At 39.9% G+C, this 18277-nt stretch overlaps 1 protein-coding gene across 1 annotated transcript; it reads right to left on the reverse strand.

The window, feature by feature from the left end:
• Window positions 1-9117: 9117 nt before the first annotated feature.
• Window positions 9118-16023, reverse strand: T265_14793 (hypothetical protein; the record flags this gene model as incomplete). Its single annotated transcript, XM_009175274.1, has 6 exons — window positions 9118-9166; window positions 9295-9410; window positions 10622-10712; window positions 12639-12748; window positions 15336-15463; window positions 15912-16023. Coding segments are annotated over 6 exons (606 nt in total), but the record flags the coding sequence as incomplete, so codon positions are not given.
• Window positions 16024-18277: the final 2254 nt, after the last annotated feature.

The raw sequence follows: 18277 nt of genomic DNA on the forward strand, positions 1-18277 counted from the left end.
CCATTTCTGTCACGACCTTAAACTAGGCCTTGGAAGAATGTAGACATCAGTGCAGGCATCGTGCGTCCCGATGGCTGTTTTCGATGAGATAAATCACAAAAGCAGTTGAAATTACTATTGGCAGCTAGGTGTGCAGAGTTTTGTTTGGTTCAGTCTCTCTGTGAATTACCACTATTAAAAACTATTCACAGTGAATTTCGTTGACCGAGTTTCCCACCAAAAAGGGTGCAGGTCATATTCGTAATGTGTAAGCGAGACCACGGTCCCTTCGCGTATTTTTGTGGGTTGCTCTTCGTTATCAGCTATGTGAAAACAGTACGCATCATTCCAGCAACCTGTTTTGGCGTTAACTGCACTGATTACATGCACTCGGATCATTCTTCACTGCCTACTATGACAAAACGAAGTCCCTCAGAGTCGTTCCTTTTCTATTTCCACAGAATTTGATGCAGGGCTTAGTAAAATCACGCGCCTACTTTTATCCAAATTCTCGTTCCAGCAACAAAACAAACGTTTCTCGATCATCTACGACTGCAAGTTTACTTGGTCGGACACTTCTTCTATGTTCTCCATCGTTTTAAGCGATGAAGTTATACCGCAGACGAGATCCCCAGGGACCTTGCTTTGGAATAAAGCTTATCGTGAGGACTAGATTTTCGGCATCATAAGTGATAACGAAGGGTTTTACATAAGAATATAAAAAATTACTTACGCATGTGTTTGGGTCTTCTCTGTTGGACTTCGGCTCCTGGGATCACATTGCTGTGATCGACTGAATAATAAACACACTATGAAATTTAAATGTCGGTTGATGAATCTTGTAAAACAGTGATAGTAAAATGACGTGCAAATTTTATCTTATATTTGGCTTTGTCGTCATAGGACTTCAAGTTTTTTCGAACTTCATTTGGTTCAAATTCCGTATGATTCATATAAACCAAATACCGGCATTAAAATCCAAATTACGTGAAACAGGTTAAATGGCGTATCCAGCGCAAATTAAATGTTCTTATTCTTGCTTTTACTCCGATCAAAATGTGATAAGTGGTTCATCCGATCACCATCACTTAACCCCGCTTACTAGGAAGATATCGCGCAGAGAACGTCAACAACGAGAGAAGTTAACTTAAGCGTGGATCCGAAGGCGAAAAGAGGTTTTATTTACCTCACATTACAGAAGCAAACAAAATGGGTCGATATAAGTTTTTTTAGTAAAGCACTAACCTGGGTCATATTGAGCCTCGGTTTCAGGGAGCTCATTAGTCTGATCTGCAGCAGAGCAAATTCATAAGTTCAGTGACAATAAGTTATCCGTAATAGGTATGTAGTGGGATTAAATTGAACAAAGTAGGACATTTACGAAAAAACGTGGTGTTTGTTGGGCTATACTCTTGTTTGCCGGTCTGCCACATTGATGGGGATCTCATAACAGCAAGCAGAAACAATCTGCGACTCCTATTCGGTAGAGCGATATGACATCTTACCCCAGGAAATCAGAACTAAGGGCGAAGGAATTTCATTGATTTATGATAGAATAAAAGGCGCATATTTGTGCGCCCAGGAATAGTTAGTAATTGCAATGTGGGGCGAAGTTTTCGTTCAAGGCGCTTGACATCTTTGCTACTCATTTCTGATAATCACATTTTCCTCATTTTAGTCTCCACGAAGGATAGTTGCATCGGGTAAACAAGACAAACGTGTGAGAGCCTATGGAAGGATGTGAAAAACATTCGTTGACGAAGCTGTGTCCGAAAAGGATGCTTGCTCTCTCCGTTCCTATTTTGTTTCATGAACGACAAGATAATAGGGTCTTCAAAATACACTTGTCCAAGAGCTGTTGAATAATTTCCTTGACGAAGGGAAAACGGGGCAGCTGTTTTTGCATTAGCTGATCAAAAGTCACTCCCGTACTTCGCCATGCGCTTTGGACCCACGAAAATCCGAAATCATGCTTTTGGACAGGTGGCCATTAACACGCAAGTCAGAATCCAACGAGGGTCATTCGGCGTTGTGAAAAATCTTATATATCTTGGAGGCTGCATTAGCTCCGATCGCGTTGCAGCGGACCAGGTCAATGTAAGGCTCGCGTCACACTTAAACGCCCCTGCCGGAAACGTGGAGTAATCTTGAATCTTGAGGAATGTGTGTATTAGACCACAATTCCGTCCATTTTTTGCCTGCGTGAGAAGCGGAAATGGGAGATCTTCACTTGTTTAACGGCCACAACTCGAGAAATCTGATGTTAGAAAATTTGTGCCCAGACAATTGGAAAACTAGTGTTTGGTTGCGCACCAGACTTTATTCGAGGATTGTCTGCAGCACCAACACTCTGTAGTGGCTGGGTAATATAATGCACACGCCGAATTACTGTTTGTCAATAATTAGTGCTGGTCATACTTTGACCTGGCAGAAGCGTTAAAATAAAATCTTCTGCTTGCTGTTAATGCAACCCACCCTTCATGAAGGTGACCATTTAATCTATACTTTTTATGGTCGGAGATGTTGCAAGATGCAGCAGTCAGTTTGGCTCTCTTCTTCACAAAGAGCCTTTTGGACGGTCATGGTTTTACGGTAGCAAAGAATCACAGTTATACTGCAGAAAGACAACGTGCTCCACCAAAGGTCGTGATAAAAATGGACGCTGCGGAATTAAACAGGCCAAACTAATATAAGTTAAAACTATCTCCTTACTCAGGTGAACAAATCTGAACCTGAATTTTTTATTCTAATTAGAAGTGCACTAACCTTTTTCAATTGAGCCGGCCCATGCGCGGGCAAGATCTGGCTCCGTATCTTTTGAAGGAGTGTAAACGTAACATTATGTTACAATGGACAAAACCTACAGTAAACACACGGTAAACCTTATGGATTCATTAGCTTTTCCACTGAGTGATTTGCATGATGTTACCCGAAACAGCGTCATATGTTTCATCTTTCCAGTAATTACCAAAGTATAAACTATAGAAGCCTACTTTATTTGCGTTCATGTGATATTTGGACACTTATCACTTGTCTGCGTTTTGATATTCTTTATTGAAAAATTAGACACTGAATAAGATAAACCGAGCAATTGAAATAAACGTCAAAAACTAGAAAAAATACTAGATCATACGGAAAATTAACCGTGTTTTGGTTTGTCACGTTTTGATATTCTTTATTGAAAAATTAGACACTGAATAAGATAAACCGAGCAATTGAAATAAACGTCAAAAACTAGAAAAAATACTAGATCATACGGAAAATTAACCGTGTTTTGGTTTGTCACGGTTATAGAGCACTGGACGCACCAGATCGTTAAATACATAGAAAATATAAATAAGAAGACGGGGGACTGTCATATTATGGATCTGTTGATCGGGTGTTAACATGAACTCTATATCCAACAAATAATCACTTATGCAATTAAGCCGAAATCGTTGAGTTTTCTAAATCAATCGCAACACGAGCTATTTGATTAACGAATAAATTTCAGGTTGTAAAGATACGTGGTTCCCAATTACGAGTAGTACACAAAAGTTTGGAAACATTGTGACACTTATGCCCTGAACTATTTTCAAGCACCATGAGAAAATTAGTTGTTAAGTTTTGTAGCTTATAAAAAGTCCATTTAAAGGTGTGGCGCTGGTTCAAATAACTTACCACGGTTAAGGAAATCATATGCGTGATCTGTTAAATATAAAAACACACACTTATAATTTGTGGAGTGTAAATCGAAATTTTCAGGTGTAAAAAAACTTAGCAAGATAAAAGTAACTTAAATGAAGACGGAATTCTTCGACGTACTAAGAGGGCACGTTTGTTCACGATTATGTAGGAGCGATGCAGAACCCAAGCAGAGGTGGAGGTAGTGAGAGACTAGTTGAAGATGGGCCCAAACTGTTAACCCTAAATCGAGTTTTTCATAAAAGCACTGAGTCGGACAGAGTAATAAACAAATCAGTTAAATATTGTTTTATTGCACGAGACCATTTTCAGATTGCTCTTTGAGCATCACTGATATATTGGTTTGTGTAACTCCCGATTGTTTGTCCCAAACAAGATTTATAAACCCATAAACTGATTTTTCGAATACCGAAAACAAATGTGTCATCATTTTAAACTAATCAGGTGGATGGTTACGTTCTGCGCCAATTCACCAGGTAAGGCACTACTTGTGCAAACTTTTGTACACACTAGTAACTTCCAATATCCCAGGTTTATCGGCGCGTTCTTTTTACTTGCAGGTGCAGGTGCCTGTTTCACTCAGAAAGCAAAAATGTTATGTGTGGTTTTGCAGCTTCATTTTCCATCCTGTTTATTCCCAGTCCTTGAGGATTTCATCTCGATAAGTCAACGGGATATCAAATATTATTCTTAGCATAAATGCTTTATGCAAGCTCATTCACCTGGTGTTCTGACATTTTTGATGATAGCTGACATTTTTGCGGTCAAGGTTGAAATTTTGGCGATGGCTGGAGCAAAGAGACTGTTTTCATGCAAGCGGCTTTTGATCATTATCTAACGATCTGTGAATGGTAAATAGGAGTCTAATTCACCCCTCGGGCTCTTTTTTCTTATATTTGATCAGTGGTACAAATAGTGGAACAGCAACGTGGTGGTGTAGTGCATTGAATATATGAAATAGCATGGCATACTCTAGTGCAGTGAGGAATAGAATAGTTTACTGCAAAAACACTGCAGTGTGTGACGCATGTAGGAAAACAAAATTCACATCACACTGAGTAAATAAATAGTGTTAATCATTCAAAACCTATCGAGAACTTAGGAACTAGTACACCTTTGGCACATAATACTTCTTGCCTTCCCCGGAAGCCTTAGCAACGCCAACAATATCATCAAATAAAGAAGGCTTTCAGACGCGTTCATGAGGTAAACGTTGGCGAATAAAAGAAAGAAAGAAAGAGATAGTTGATATTTAACCAACATTATACTACCGGATCTGTGTTTTGAAGGTTTATTCCTAGTATGATCGGGAACAATTTCAAATGCTAAATCACGTGCGCTAGTTTCGTTATTTTCCACGCACAACTTAGGCGTTCACTGGTAACGAAGTAGTAGAGGTTGGGAATATGTTTGATGGTCACCGTTCTATTCACCAGGCCTGTAGTCAAAGCGAATGTGGTTTGTGTTTGTCAAAACAGTTTTGTTAAAAAATGCGGCCCAATAATGCGAAACGAACTAGTTAAAGCTCTTTTGGCAGTCACTAACGAAAGGAGAACTTCACGTAACTTTTAGGTTGCTTAAACCTTGTTTGCCGAGCAATGTAAAATAACTTTTTCTCTGTATATTACGCAATCTTGATCGCTTTGCATGTGATGTGTGTCCGCAAAACGCTTCACTATTATATTTCTCAAACTGACCGAGTGATTTATCAAGACCATATACTGTTGGGTAGTAAAACAAAAAAATCAACCTTAACAACATTAGTGGGATTTTTGTTGACGTGTGTTGCGGATGTGATTTCAATCGGTGATTGAGAATGTTTACTTTGTGCTTTTTATTGCTGGTTGCTACATCGTTTAGATGAAAAAAGGACTTGCGAACCACTCTTTAAATTATCACCATGAAGTATAAAAAGGAAACGTCGTTGCATCGAAAAGCAACTACCTACTGGCTTCGGGTATTGGTTTTGGTATCCAAACCTTCTTCAATAATTTTTTCTCGTTTTCTGCGCGGAGCGAAACGGGGAGGAATGAAGTTAATACTAGTAAATTAATATATTTTTGCTTACATATATTGGTTTATTTATTGTATTTTATATATTCTTAGAAAATCATTTGACAAGGAAATATTGAAGAAACTCAATATGTGAATTGTGAGTGAAGTGAAGGACGTCGCAATCTTTTATGGTCACTTTAGCTCACTGAAGGTCTTGTCCGAACAAACCGGTAAAAATTCTAACTCTCTACAAACGGTAAATATAGAGCAGTGCTGCTGAGTACAAACATCTTATTCAAGACTTCTTCCAAAACTTTCGCCATTGGGTTACGCACACTTTATATGGTGGTCTGCTTTCGTGAGTTGTATAGTAATTGAGTGGCTTATATCAAACTACTAGTTTTTCTGCACTAACCCCCCACAAAGTGGTAAAACACATGATTATTAAATGTCCAGTTTTACGTGGCCACCATAAAACCAACGGTTGCCATTTGAATGCTAGTCAAACCAGTAAACAGGACAGTGTGCTTATCCGTGTACTAGTTTTAAAGCGGCTAGAAGAATAAAACATTCGTTCAAAGCGGTTTTCCCCAATGTTCGCTGAAGGTAATGTAAGGATTTTTGGGGATTTAACTCTCCTGAGTAGGTTCAAACCTTTCATGAATGTGGGACTGGCTACTGTTGAGAAAGTTCCTTTTCGAAAGTATACTGTGAACGACAATCTGTGTGAATGACTGATTTCAGATAAGCGGTTTCTTATCCTTGCCTAAACAAATCTAATTAATATAGAACACCACAACAGTCATTTGTTTCAAAAATGAAATTTTCATTGGACCAAACAACATTGGACCCGTAAGCTTGAAAAGTATACATATATATTCTAACGAAAACGGATTACCTTTGGCAACTGAAAGTGTGATTCGAAGGGAACTGCGGTTTGCAAAGTTGAAGACTGGAGGCATATTCTATAAACAACAGTGTATTAGAAACAATCCAAGTGGATTTAGCAACAGAGTGCCAGTATGGAAGTTAGTAGACAAAGGTAATTTATGGCCGTCCGTCAGTTCCAAGGAAACAAGAATCATGCAACAGATGTTTAGCATATAAAAAGCAGGCAGGATAGTCACTGGGATAGAGGTTGATCAGTTTCTTGGTGACCTCGGCAGTAGACTCAATCCTAGTCCAGGGTATTGCGTATGTTAAATGGAGTTTAATTAATTTTGGTACGCCGTCAACTGCTGTATGATTCTTACACGGATGGTTGTTGGATTCTCAAGGGACTCCAGAGCGCCCTCTCCTTTTTGAACACCAACAACAACAGTCAAACATTTAGAAGTGAAAGCGTATTTACCGTTTTTTTATTGCAGAGCAATTCTTTTCTACGCAGTGGTCTACTCCCCTCCATGTGCAATCATCGACCACTTGTCTTAGAGAGCATTACGCACTGACTTGTCTCATCTAAGTAAATCAATATGTCGTCTTTGGCGGGTGAACAGTTCCTAAATAGCTTTTAATAGATTTGTTAACTTCTCGGGCATTTGTGTCAATTTGTTGGACGTCTACAGTTTGGGATCTCGTTTGCAGCCGATGCGTAAATCTGTGCTACTGTGGCAATATTTTACTGTATTAATCAGGCATATGTATTCTCGTGCCTTTCAATTGGGCTTTCCCGACTGGGGACATTATTTAGTTGTGTGAAAGTGTTATACATCAAATGCAAAACCATCAAACAAAGTTTTAAGCCCCAGCAGCGTTTCAATCTAGTATACCGTATTTTTAATCTAGATGACGATAGATTTTATGCCTCCAGAACTGGCCATAAAATTTGTAACTTCTTATTAAATAATATAATTTTGCGGAACACGTTACGCTGTTGAAGCTGGGTTTCCTAATATAGCCACTAAATGTGGAATAAAGGTTTTCGAAGTGCATACTGGCGTTCCATCGATCGTAACAATATAAGTTGAATCCTAGCACACTCGCTGGAATCGCTAACGAATACCAATAACACCAAGGGCATTCAAACAATGGAAAAACTCTTTGAAGACTGTGATCAGTTTGTGCCTAGCTTAGACGAATAAGCCGATATTTAATTACGGCGGCCACTCAGAAACAAACGAATCCACCCGAACTCCATATTTAATCTCCAAACTATTCCAAATACCCCATAAAAAAGGAACACAATTTAATTGCATCTGCAGAAATATTGGAAAACGTTGGATGTTTTGTAAGAAAACGACTGTGAATAAACTTCAAAAATAGGACAGCCAGCAGTTTATACAAGCGGAGCATTTTTCTTTAGGGTAGTCGGTTTTCAAAGAAGCAAACGTATGCTCACCGGCCTTAAGTTCCTTTCTTCTAGCTGAAAAAATGAATGAGGGAACCGCCCACGATTAGCCACTACTCAACAAGCATTTAAGCTACCTTGACTATGAAGGGTGATAATTTCAAAAAAAGAATTCAGTCTTTTTAAGTAAGTAGAAGCATCACAGCAATTGAATAGACAAATTTGGCAATAATATTTCTATTACGGAATGAATGCTTCAAAATATAAAATCACTAATGTGTTTTTCTTAAATGACAATGTTAGGGAAATCAAAAAACCTAAGCTGCAAGTAAAAAACATACCTTTTGCTTCTTTTACTGAAAGCGTTCGTGTAAGAGGCAGATATTTAGTATATGTATGTATATGTATATATAAATAAATGTCAAACGGCGCATGTTACCAATTACCTGAAAAGTTAGCACTGGTGGGCGGGTTCCATAATTATTGGCAAGTGCAAACTTTGGAAAACGTGGTCCAAATTAGTGTGATCTAAAATACATTATCTCATAACACGTTTTTCTGAGCATTGTCACGCTTGCTAGTAGCCTTGATACCAGGTGCGAGCTTTGGGGTCTCCGTGGGTTTGCATGGGATAATAATCCTGAAGATTCTTGCTACTTGCTTTCTAACATGAATGGAGCGAATAATTGCCGTAATTTCGTAAAACCTTCCAAAACCTAACAACCGGCGTCCTTGCATCCTTTTAGGTTGCGATGTGGGCTGCCGCACGTAATTCCTCCTACGATCCCACAATCTCACAGGATAAATTCCTTAGTACTCGATTCGGATACTTGAATACTTATTCTCTGTTGAGAATTCTGGCCAATTCTTTTGGATTTTTTTTCAAACGGGTTCTCCCAGACGCTTTAGAGGCAAAGATAGTCTCTAATAACGATTAACAAAACTGAAAACTTAGGCTCAAGTCTGAGTTTGGGAAACCAGTTGATCGTGCTCAGGGGAAACACCAAAGTAAATTTAGCCTTCTGTTCACTGTATACGCATGGGCAAGTTGAAACTGAGAAACGTAGAAAGATGAGACAAGTGGTGTAAGATGATCAGGGTAAATCAAAGCCCCACCACGTTCAGGGTAGAGTCCCAAAAAATGTAAATTTGAATTTGAAAGACTTACATTCCTTCGCTGTCTCCGGAGTTGCATAAGGATAGTAGGTTTGTATATTTCCCCTGTAAACAAAAATATTAATATGGCTTATGACATGACGCGGCAATTGAAATCGGAAACCATTTTGGAGATGATAACACAAATACCAATATCTATAGTAATCGAATGCAACAACAGTTTTGTTGCTCACTTCGGTGAATACATGCACACTGAAATGTACATAGTTGTTGCACTTCCCGTTCCCAGCTGATAGGACTCGCAGAAATATTCATGACAGCCGATTTGCCGCGTGGCTGCCCATACTATCTAGTGAAAAATTGACAACAGAATGTCATGGTGGTTTGTTATGATTATGAATGAATCGATGGGAACAAGTAATGAACATTGAAAAATGCCAAATTACTGGAAAATGACGTTTATTGTGCCAGTGAAATACATCTCGCAGTGTTAGCTGGGTGTTCCTTAAGAGGGTTTCCCCTTTGGACCGCTGGATTGTCGTTGCCGCAATGTCAGAATGCACAAAATTACTCGATTCCTGGTTTTGCAACCAGGTGCTCCCACGCTATTGTAGGTGTACATGCAGGTAATGCATAAGTCGCCTTACAGAGGTATGTCGACTTGAAAACTGTGCATTCTGTTTTGATTGTTTCCAACAATCAGGTGAGCCACGTTCAGTTATACGCAAAAACCCAAAGTCGAATTTTTCGAATGGAGGGTTATCAACAAATGCGGCACAGCAGTATAATATATAAACATTTTGCATACCTCAAGTCGTTAAATTACGCTGGCTGGATTGTATACTACCAATTCTAAGTGCGACCCTTTAAAAACAGGTGGGTAGGATACAGTACGCCTACCAAGAATCCATATTTAATCAAGTCAAATTGGGCACAAGATGACCAAGCTCAGGTGATTGTATTAAGCTAGGTTTGTGACGACAAAATCAAAGATTGGTTCAAGTTTGGGGCAAAAAAAGAAAGCATGTATAGGCACAAAATTAAAATAACAAAACGGGAAAGCAACACTGATTCTAAATCTGCAGCCATCCATCACAAAGGTTTAAGAACCAAAAAAATTGTCACAGTTACGGGACCAATTCACGGCAGGAATAAAAATTTTCTCTCCTACATTCGTCTCCCCATCTCTTACTAATGACGTGCATTTGAATATTTTTCATTTATGTTACATGTTAGTCCGTACCGCTGTCGTCCCGATGTCGTTACAAGGTCCGATGCTTGCGCATACAAAAAAATTTGTGCCATAGAACCTTTCCTATCCTAGCTGTGTGAAAAACATTGATATGGTAAAACAACAAGTGAATTTGCACAAAGTGGGCCTGAATATTTTACAGGAAACTACCTTATTTTTCCATCATATAATCTTTTGCCTGTGCTAATGGTTCCAGGACACATATGAAGAAGTGCATCGATGACATGTCTAGACAAATAACCAAAAAAGACATATCGGCTTACATTGCAATCTTTTTTCTTCTGGAGGGGTAAATAAATCTATCTTACTTGCGTGTACATAAAGTTATCGGCATAGTTTTCGGTTGGAAATCTGCCGTAAGTATATGTTGTATGCTGTTGAAACCAATGCTTCACAAAGCTGTATGTGGGATATTGAAGGAAAAGGCGAACAGTTAGTTATCGTCTAAAGAAATCGTGGAAGTATAACATGATTATATGTCACATCCGATGCCGGCAGATTAATAATTACGCCAGGGCCACTTAGCTATATCCATGTGTAGCGAGCATGCTTTTGCCGTATTAACTGGGAACAGAGATGTGTTTGATTACCTATGCAACTATTTGTCTGAAAAATTGCAAGTTACTTAACGTCTGATAATCAATGGCGAGTTATTGCTACATTGATACTCAACTTGTAAGACGTTAGCCCTTTAAAAGCCAACATAGTGTATACCTTGTGGTTCTACAGGTGCACAGGTAGAAGATGCCGGGATAACGATGCTCCTACTTTTGACTGTGAGCGGTCAAACTGCAGTCACGCTGTCCCATTCTAACGGCGGGTCTTTCTGGACTCAACATGGTTCGGCTTTAACGTCTGTAATCAATGGCGAGTTATTGCTACATTGATACTCAACTTGTAAGACGTTAGCCCCTTAAAAGCCAACATAGTGTATACCTTGTGGTTCTACAGGTGCACAGGTAGAAGATGCCGGGATAACGATGCTCCTACTTTTGACTGGTAATATTTTACCAGTGAGCGGTCAAACTGCAGTCACGCTGTCCCATTCTAACGGCGGGTCTTTCTGGACTCAACATGGTTCGGCTGACGGGCGGTAGGTAAATGTAGCTTAATATTCAGCGAGGTTTCACCCATTTTGTTCGTATAAATATGTTCTGCAAATCATGTTCATCTATGCGACAAAAAATTGAAACTTTGGAATTCACGTCCATAAATCATGACAGCCCTAGAAACAATTCTTGTTGCCAGCAAAAATTTCAATTGATAAGACTAAAATAAAACAACACACGTGTAATAAGCAAATAAAGCGTCGCTCAGGATTAAAGCGCTCAATTATTTGCCATGTAACCATCGACTGAGCAGTATAAACGTGGAATGATCGCGGGCTTATGAAGGCTTACTGATTGCACATACTGTTTATGTGAACGAAGCACTTTTTTGGAGGATATAGGTGAACTAATATTGAGAGATTTTGGTAGCCGGGCAGACGATGAGCAATAAAAACCACGTAAGATCCTTCTTAGAGCAATCCAAAGCAAATAATCAGATATTTTATAAGCTTGGAAATGTTTAATCTTATTGCCGCAAGTGCTCAATAAAAGCTGAATTTCACGATAGTTTGACATGAAAAGCATTTTAAACGTCTGAATGAAGATTGCGACGTTGAAAAGTACAGTCCAGTTAATTTGTTCCCCATCTCAAATGCACCGAAGAGCATTTTGTGCAGCAGAATTAAAGAATTTGCCCGATAGGAACATGTAGGATCTATTGCACTACACAGAAGTTTGCTGGAAATTCATCGACAGCCCGCGATCCGTTTCGGCCTTCTTGGGGCTCAGCAGTAGTGCATTATGAATGTACTGGCGTCGAGGTATCTCGATTATCATGGCGACTGAAACATGAGGTGGCCTAATGCAGCACATCCAGTTGCCAGGGGACATCAAAAACAAGAGATTCAGCTGGGTTCCAGGTGAGTCTCTCGCAAAGCCATGTGTTTTGCAAATGAGTGCATTTCGCTATTGCCGGAGCTAATTCCGTAAAATTGTCCACCGTCGGTTAATTTTATCTTAAATTCATCATCTTGTATCCAAGTGATGAACTGTAAAGTAGCACACAGACATCATGTTCAATTCGAGAACGACGACTTTGTATAACATTTCAGGATCATGGTAAAAAACGGTAAACCGAAAATATTTCTTGGTTTGATTTCGCGGTGCTATAGCCTAAAAAATAAAAAATATAATTTCCGGAGGGCCGGAAATAGGCATGGGAACACAATGCTATCTATGCAAACGTGGGCTCAAAGCAGAACTTTGCTCTGCTTACTCGAAATTAGGGTCGTGTGCAAAGAGGATAAGTCCATCCACAGATATTTTCCCAGCGCACTCTTCTGCTCCTGTGTTTTTCGCAGCTTCAGCTAGTTCTTTATTCCATGTCTGAACAAAAATAAATGATGTCTTAATAAATCTGAGAGAAATGCGCTTTTTGCTAATGCACAATTATTTATTATCAAAAGTTAGCGGGGTGTTCAAGTTAAAAATGTCATAATGGGGAGTTAAACATGTTACATTTTGTTTCGGAATGAGATATTGCTTTATTCTTCGCATTTGTCTGCAAACTAATCTACAGAAGTCAAACTACGCAGGTGGTGCCGTGAAGTTTACCACCACTTTACAATCTCAGATTGTATCATCACCATACTGCTGATGAGTTTCAATAATGCAGGGTGTGAAAAGGACCCGGGTTTCGGGAGTTTAGCTTTGACAAGAGTTTGTGAATGGCTCCATGTCCCATCGAATTCTGTGTGCTAAAACATCCATAATTCTGCACAATCACAGAATGCAAACTTCAACTGTGAATTTCTTTAGAACCATATAGCCATCACCTCCACTATTACCGTGTCTAGACCCGCCGACAATGTCTATTCCTTGGTCGCCAAAGTACATATAATATGCATATTAGCAGATGTTCTGATGGGTTAGGAATGTGTCTTTTTAACCCCATTTAGAGCAAAATAGTACAGAGGGGTTTTCCTCGAGGCCCGAAGCCCCGCCTTACGACATGCTTGTGGAGATCAGCAATATTTTCTGCACGGGAGCACTGCAGTGCTTTCCAGATAACTGTCTTCTTGGTGTTCCCCAGAAGTTGTCCTACATAATGGACCATCAATAAACTTTGCCAGTGCTAAAGCGGAAAGTGGCATAATAATATGCTTACATTTAGAGTATTCTCAGTAATAACTGATAGTGTACTTAGATACTCGAAAAGCCTCACCATCTCCTGTGACCTACTTTAATCTGTTGAAAGAATTTATAGTAACCTCGACAGAATTTCTTTTCCAACAGTAGGTGCATCACCCATCAGGACTGAGCAATGTTGATGACCCTATTATATATGCCCGGATTAGTCAGCTAAACAGCATTCACACCAGTACCTTGTCCGGTCACAGGAAATGCCAAAAGATGGTTTAAATTAGCTGTGTACTCAGTGGTAGGTTAATGCAAGAAGGGTAACTCATGAATTCACACATATAAGCGATCCACCAAGGTTTCCGGTGGATTTGAGTACATTGAAGTAGGGCATATTAATGCAAATGTTGCGAGGTGGAACAACGATATAACTGAAAAAAATATATTCTAGAAATACACTCATTTGCAAATCAATTTGGTTTTCACGGGAGACTCGATTGAATCTCTCGTTTATGATGTCCTCCAACTGAATGTGCTGCGCACAGGCCGCCTCATGATTCAGTTGGCACGATATTCGAGGTATCGCAGTATATTTTCACAGAGGAATCTACTCACAAGGTTGCTGAAGAAGAAGGTTGCTGTCGAAGAGTTTTCAGCAACCTTGTGGTTAGTTTCCTTTATGAACCAAATCTTGTTGTCCCAGTCTATTGCCAGAGCCATGTTCAGTTAACCTCAGCGGGGCGGTTAGTACTTTGTTCCCTGATATAAAAGCGGAAATATGCATAAAATACCGTACGACCGTCAAGATCGCCCAAGCGCACGAATGGGGACTTTAAAATATCAGTAGACTCGCAACACACCTACAGATTTAAAATTCCTTTAGAGTGCAAGCGTACCGGGGCAAAAATCATCCCTGAGCTCAGGTGATTAGATGTGCCTAAGAGCTCAATAAATTTCCCCTATTATTCTATGAAGTTCCCTTTGCCGCAGCGTATAGGGATATGTTTGGGGGGGCGTAATAAACATCTGGGATGTGATATGATACAAAGAAGTACTCTACTGAGCTCAGGCACAGCCGTTTTTCTGGTTTGGCACAAATGAGCAAGGCAGCCTGTCAGTGCTAAATAAAACAATTTGCGTGAAGGATCAGAAGCAAAGACAGCAAAGCGGAAATTGCTCAGCACAAACCACGATGGGGCATAATCGTCGCTTTACAGATAACTTTCCGGTACACTGAACAAATAGCACCAATTATCCTTCGAATTCATGGGTTATCAAAAGATCTAACAGCCAAAAAGTCTGCGGGTCTACTTTAGAAAGTGGTTGCAAAATCATAGATTTTGTATCGTCTTGAATTTGTTACATGAAGCCTCTATTTTCCGGCGGACATTTAGGTCACGTCTGTCACATTTTTCTTACATTTTGAACAAAATAATTAGAAAGCCTCCGCTCTGCTCGAGTTTTGCAGTATCGTAATAAACTGATTGTTGACTGTAGCTCAGGCGCAGCAACGCTCATCTGAGGGATGCAACGGCACATAAGCATTCCTGATTAAACCAAAAAGAGTTTCATCCCCATCATGGTCACGATGTGTTTGCACTAACGCAAACGGTAAGAGCAAATTCAGTTGCGCTGAAAAGCATGCCTATTCACCGGTAAAACTTTTCAAAGATTTACCGAAGAAATGAAAAACTTCTCTTTTCAAAAACGCCACAGATTGATCGGACTTATGCATGAACCGATAGAGGGCAATATTGGTAATGTGTTGGAATACTGGTAGCTCGGGTGCATTAGGTGGTAATTGATCAGGTGGCTTTTGATCTGTTCGCCGAACTTGGCGATTGATTTGCAAACTGTTCGTCACCATTCGAGGAGACATCTTTAGTGCGCTGTTGGTTTGGTAGTCCCTCTCCTCATGCCTGCGTTTATTTAGTTTACGAAGAGCAACCTTTGCGTTGTAACCTAGATTCCGGTTGTTCTGATCTTGCTTCTTACGGCCCCGCTGCTGCTGGAATTGCCGCCCATTGTTGTCTCTTTCGATTGGTCCGTTCTTAATCTGTATTGCGTCGTGGTCGGCCGTAGACAAACCAGATCAGATCCCAACCAACGAAAGCCAATGATTTTCGGGAGCTTTTGGTTTGTTTGGGACTCACCAGTAGTAAAAACCGTGTCTATCATTCAAGTCAGTCATGAAGCTAACTAACTGTCTAACTTAAATGAAGTAGACGTAATTTGCTGGCCTAATTTGTTTTATTGTGGCACGTTTTGTGAGATGCTCAACAATGTCAAACGAGAATGCTTATTTATTTCCACAGAGTACGATTCGGAAAGCACAACTTTCGCATAAGCCGTCTGCACATTTCGAGAAGACCACATCTTGATGCAAAGCAACTTGTATGGCGGAACTTACCAGATTCATCATCTTTATTGGTTTCGGTTGCCCTTTCACCTGACCTTTGAGAAGCATCGTGCGGTAGGTATTGTGTTGCTCCAACCACCTCATTTCTCTTGCCGATGCAGGTACTAGTCACAAACAGGGAATATTTTAATTCGCTAATTTTTCAATTTAATCGCATATATGGGATTTTTGCGGCACCGTCGATTCTAGATTGACGCGGTGCTCAAATAGCAACAAACGTATGGATATTGTAGGTAAAGAAATGCAGGAAAGATTGCTCATATTTCATCCAATACTTTTGTCCACCGCAATGGAATGCCAAAAAACCTAAAGTAACTTGTTGGTGATATCAGAAACCCAAGGGTTAATCAATCTCAAAAGTGATATGTGATTTAATGGTTAAAATACTTTCAGAAAATCCGGTCAGTATGAGAGCTGTTGGTGTGTATTTCAAATGCAGAAGTTTTTTACTTCGTGAATCTAGGTAGTAATGTGCAACACGTACTATTTGGGTGATTTGATCGGAGTGTATTTCAAATGCAGAAGTTTTTCCCTTCATGAATCTAGGTAGTAGTGTTCAATAACTGTTTATGAGCTGTCGATCCCCAGGAACACGCATGGAGATTAAAGAAGTTTCCAACAGCATTTCGTAAGGAGTGTAATTTGTGACTAATTATTGAAGTTGGTACTGCAATTGATGCAGTCAGGCGGAAGATATGAAAACAAAATCAATGCCAGATATGGACAATTAGAGAAACAAAGTTTAAGGTTCGGCGGGGTATTGTTAAGCCGGAAAAAGGGATAAGCGAGACAAATGTGTCCGAAATCTGGTCATTATGTATCCACCAGCGTATGACCCTATATTGCTTTAGTTCTAAATTTCTAGTTACCAAATCTTCTTTCCTTTGTGTGAGTGACTGATTACAACCAGGACAGTTACTGGGTCGTCGTTCGATCAGCCGAGCGCACCAATTACACCGCTCAAGTGTGAACACGTTCGCCTGTTCAGACGTGGAAATTCGGATTCGTCCAACGTGCGTTGGTGGAGTAGTGGTTACACGCTCGCCTCGCATGTCAGATGTCTGGGGTTCAAATCGCGGCACGGCCATTAGATATACACTGCTGATGAGCTCTAATAAGAGCGAAACTCGAGTGCAGTGCTTCTCCCTTTTGGTGTGGACTCACCGGAATAATTACGCCAGAACAGGAACATGGCCGTTCAAACGAGAGTGGTGTGACTATGAACAAAATACCTTGACATAGTCTGGTTACCCCATAATATACGTCACCAAAAGATTCTCTATGGCGGACAATCTGGGAATCTCATTAAATGACGTCACATCTTCTCGATGTCGACTAAATGCAAGCCTTCTTGCTTGGCACGGAACTGTCATGCACTCCGGAAGCCCATATCCTCGTCATCACTCAACTTTGAGCAATCCTTCTTTTGTTACGGCACAGTTTCCCTAGGAATTTCATGCCAAAGGATCAAACACGAGACTAAAGTTTATCTTTTATTAGAGCCCATTAGCAGTGCGTAATTTTGGATAGGAGTAAGTTCATTCAAACGAGAGTCTTGTATGTCAGACGTTACTAATTGAGGCCTTCTAATAATCGTGTATGGGTTAGTCTTCAGATATGATTCTGAGGGGGTAAGTCAACCAAGTTCGTTCTAAGCCAAGAATGAACATCGGCGAATTTGTATGGCAGCATTTTATCTGGTTTTTCAGTTGTATTAATCGAATATCCAGATTGCTTTCAGGACCTCTGAAGCACATTCTGGGAGGAATTTCATATTTCACTTGGTTCGGATTTAGTGGATAGGATATGTACATAATCATCAACATTTGAGTGAACGAGGGATTTCGGGAGTTTCGAAGAAAGCTATTAGGTCTATGTGTGAAATGTACCAGTTTGTCTATCCTTCTGAAGTTAACAAACTGAGTTTTCCATTTCATTTAGCGCGCTGAATGTGGATTGTTTGTTAAATTCAGAAAACAGGTAAAGTCAAGAGCCTCAGTTTTCTCTGGCAACCAAACACCTGGTGTTGTTTTGTGTGGAAATTCACAGACTGCATCCAAATGTATCCCACCTCAGCAATAAACTCAAAAAAATTTTCAAGTGGAGATACCGGTGTAATGGCGATACTACTGATGGGGGAGGCATGTGAGTAGTGTTTTCCCATAAATTCACTTTGGGCCTCTTGAAAAGTGAGATTCATTGCGGAATTTGTGAAGTCGCTTTATAGCATTCGCTTGGATTTGAGCAACAGTCAACGAATACTTAGGAAATTTCAGAAAGACACGTTCAAGAGTAAATGGATATTCAGTTTTTATAAATAAGTTGCATATGAGAGTTTTGCTTCCCTGGCCAGTTGT

This window comes from Opisthorchis viverrini (assembly GCF_000715545.1).
Source record: "Opisthorchis viverrini unplaced genomic scaffold opera_v5_264, whole genome shotgun sequence".
NCBI classification, from domain to species: domain Eukaryota; kingdom Metazoa; phylum Platyhelminthes; class Trematoda; order Opisthorchiida; family Opisthorchiidae; genus Opisthorchis; species Opisthorchis viverrini.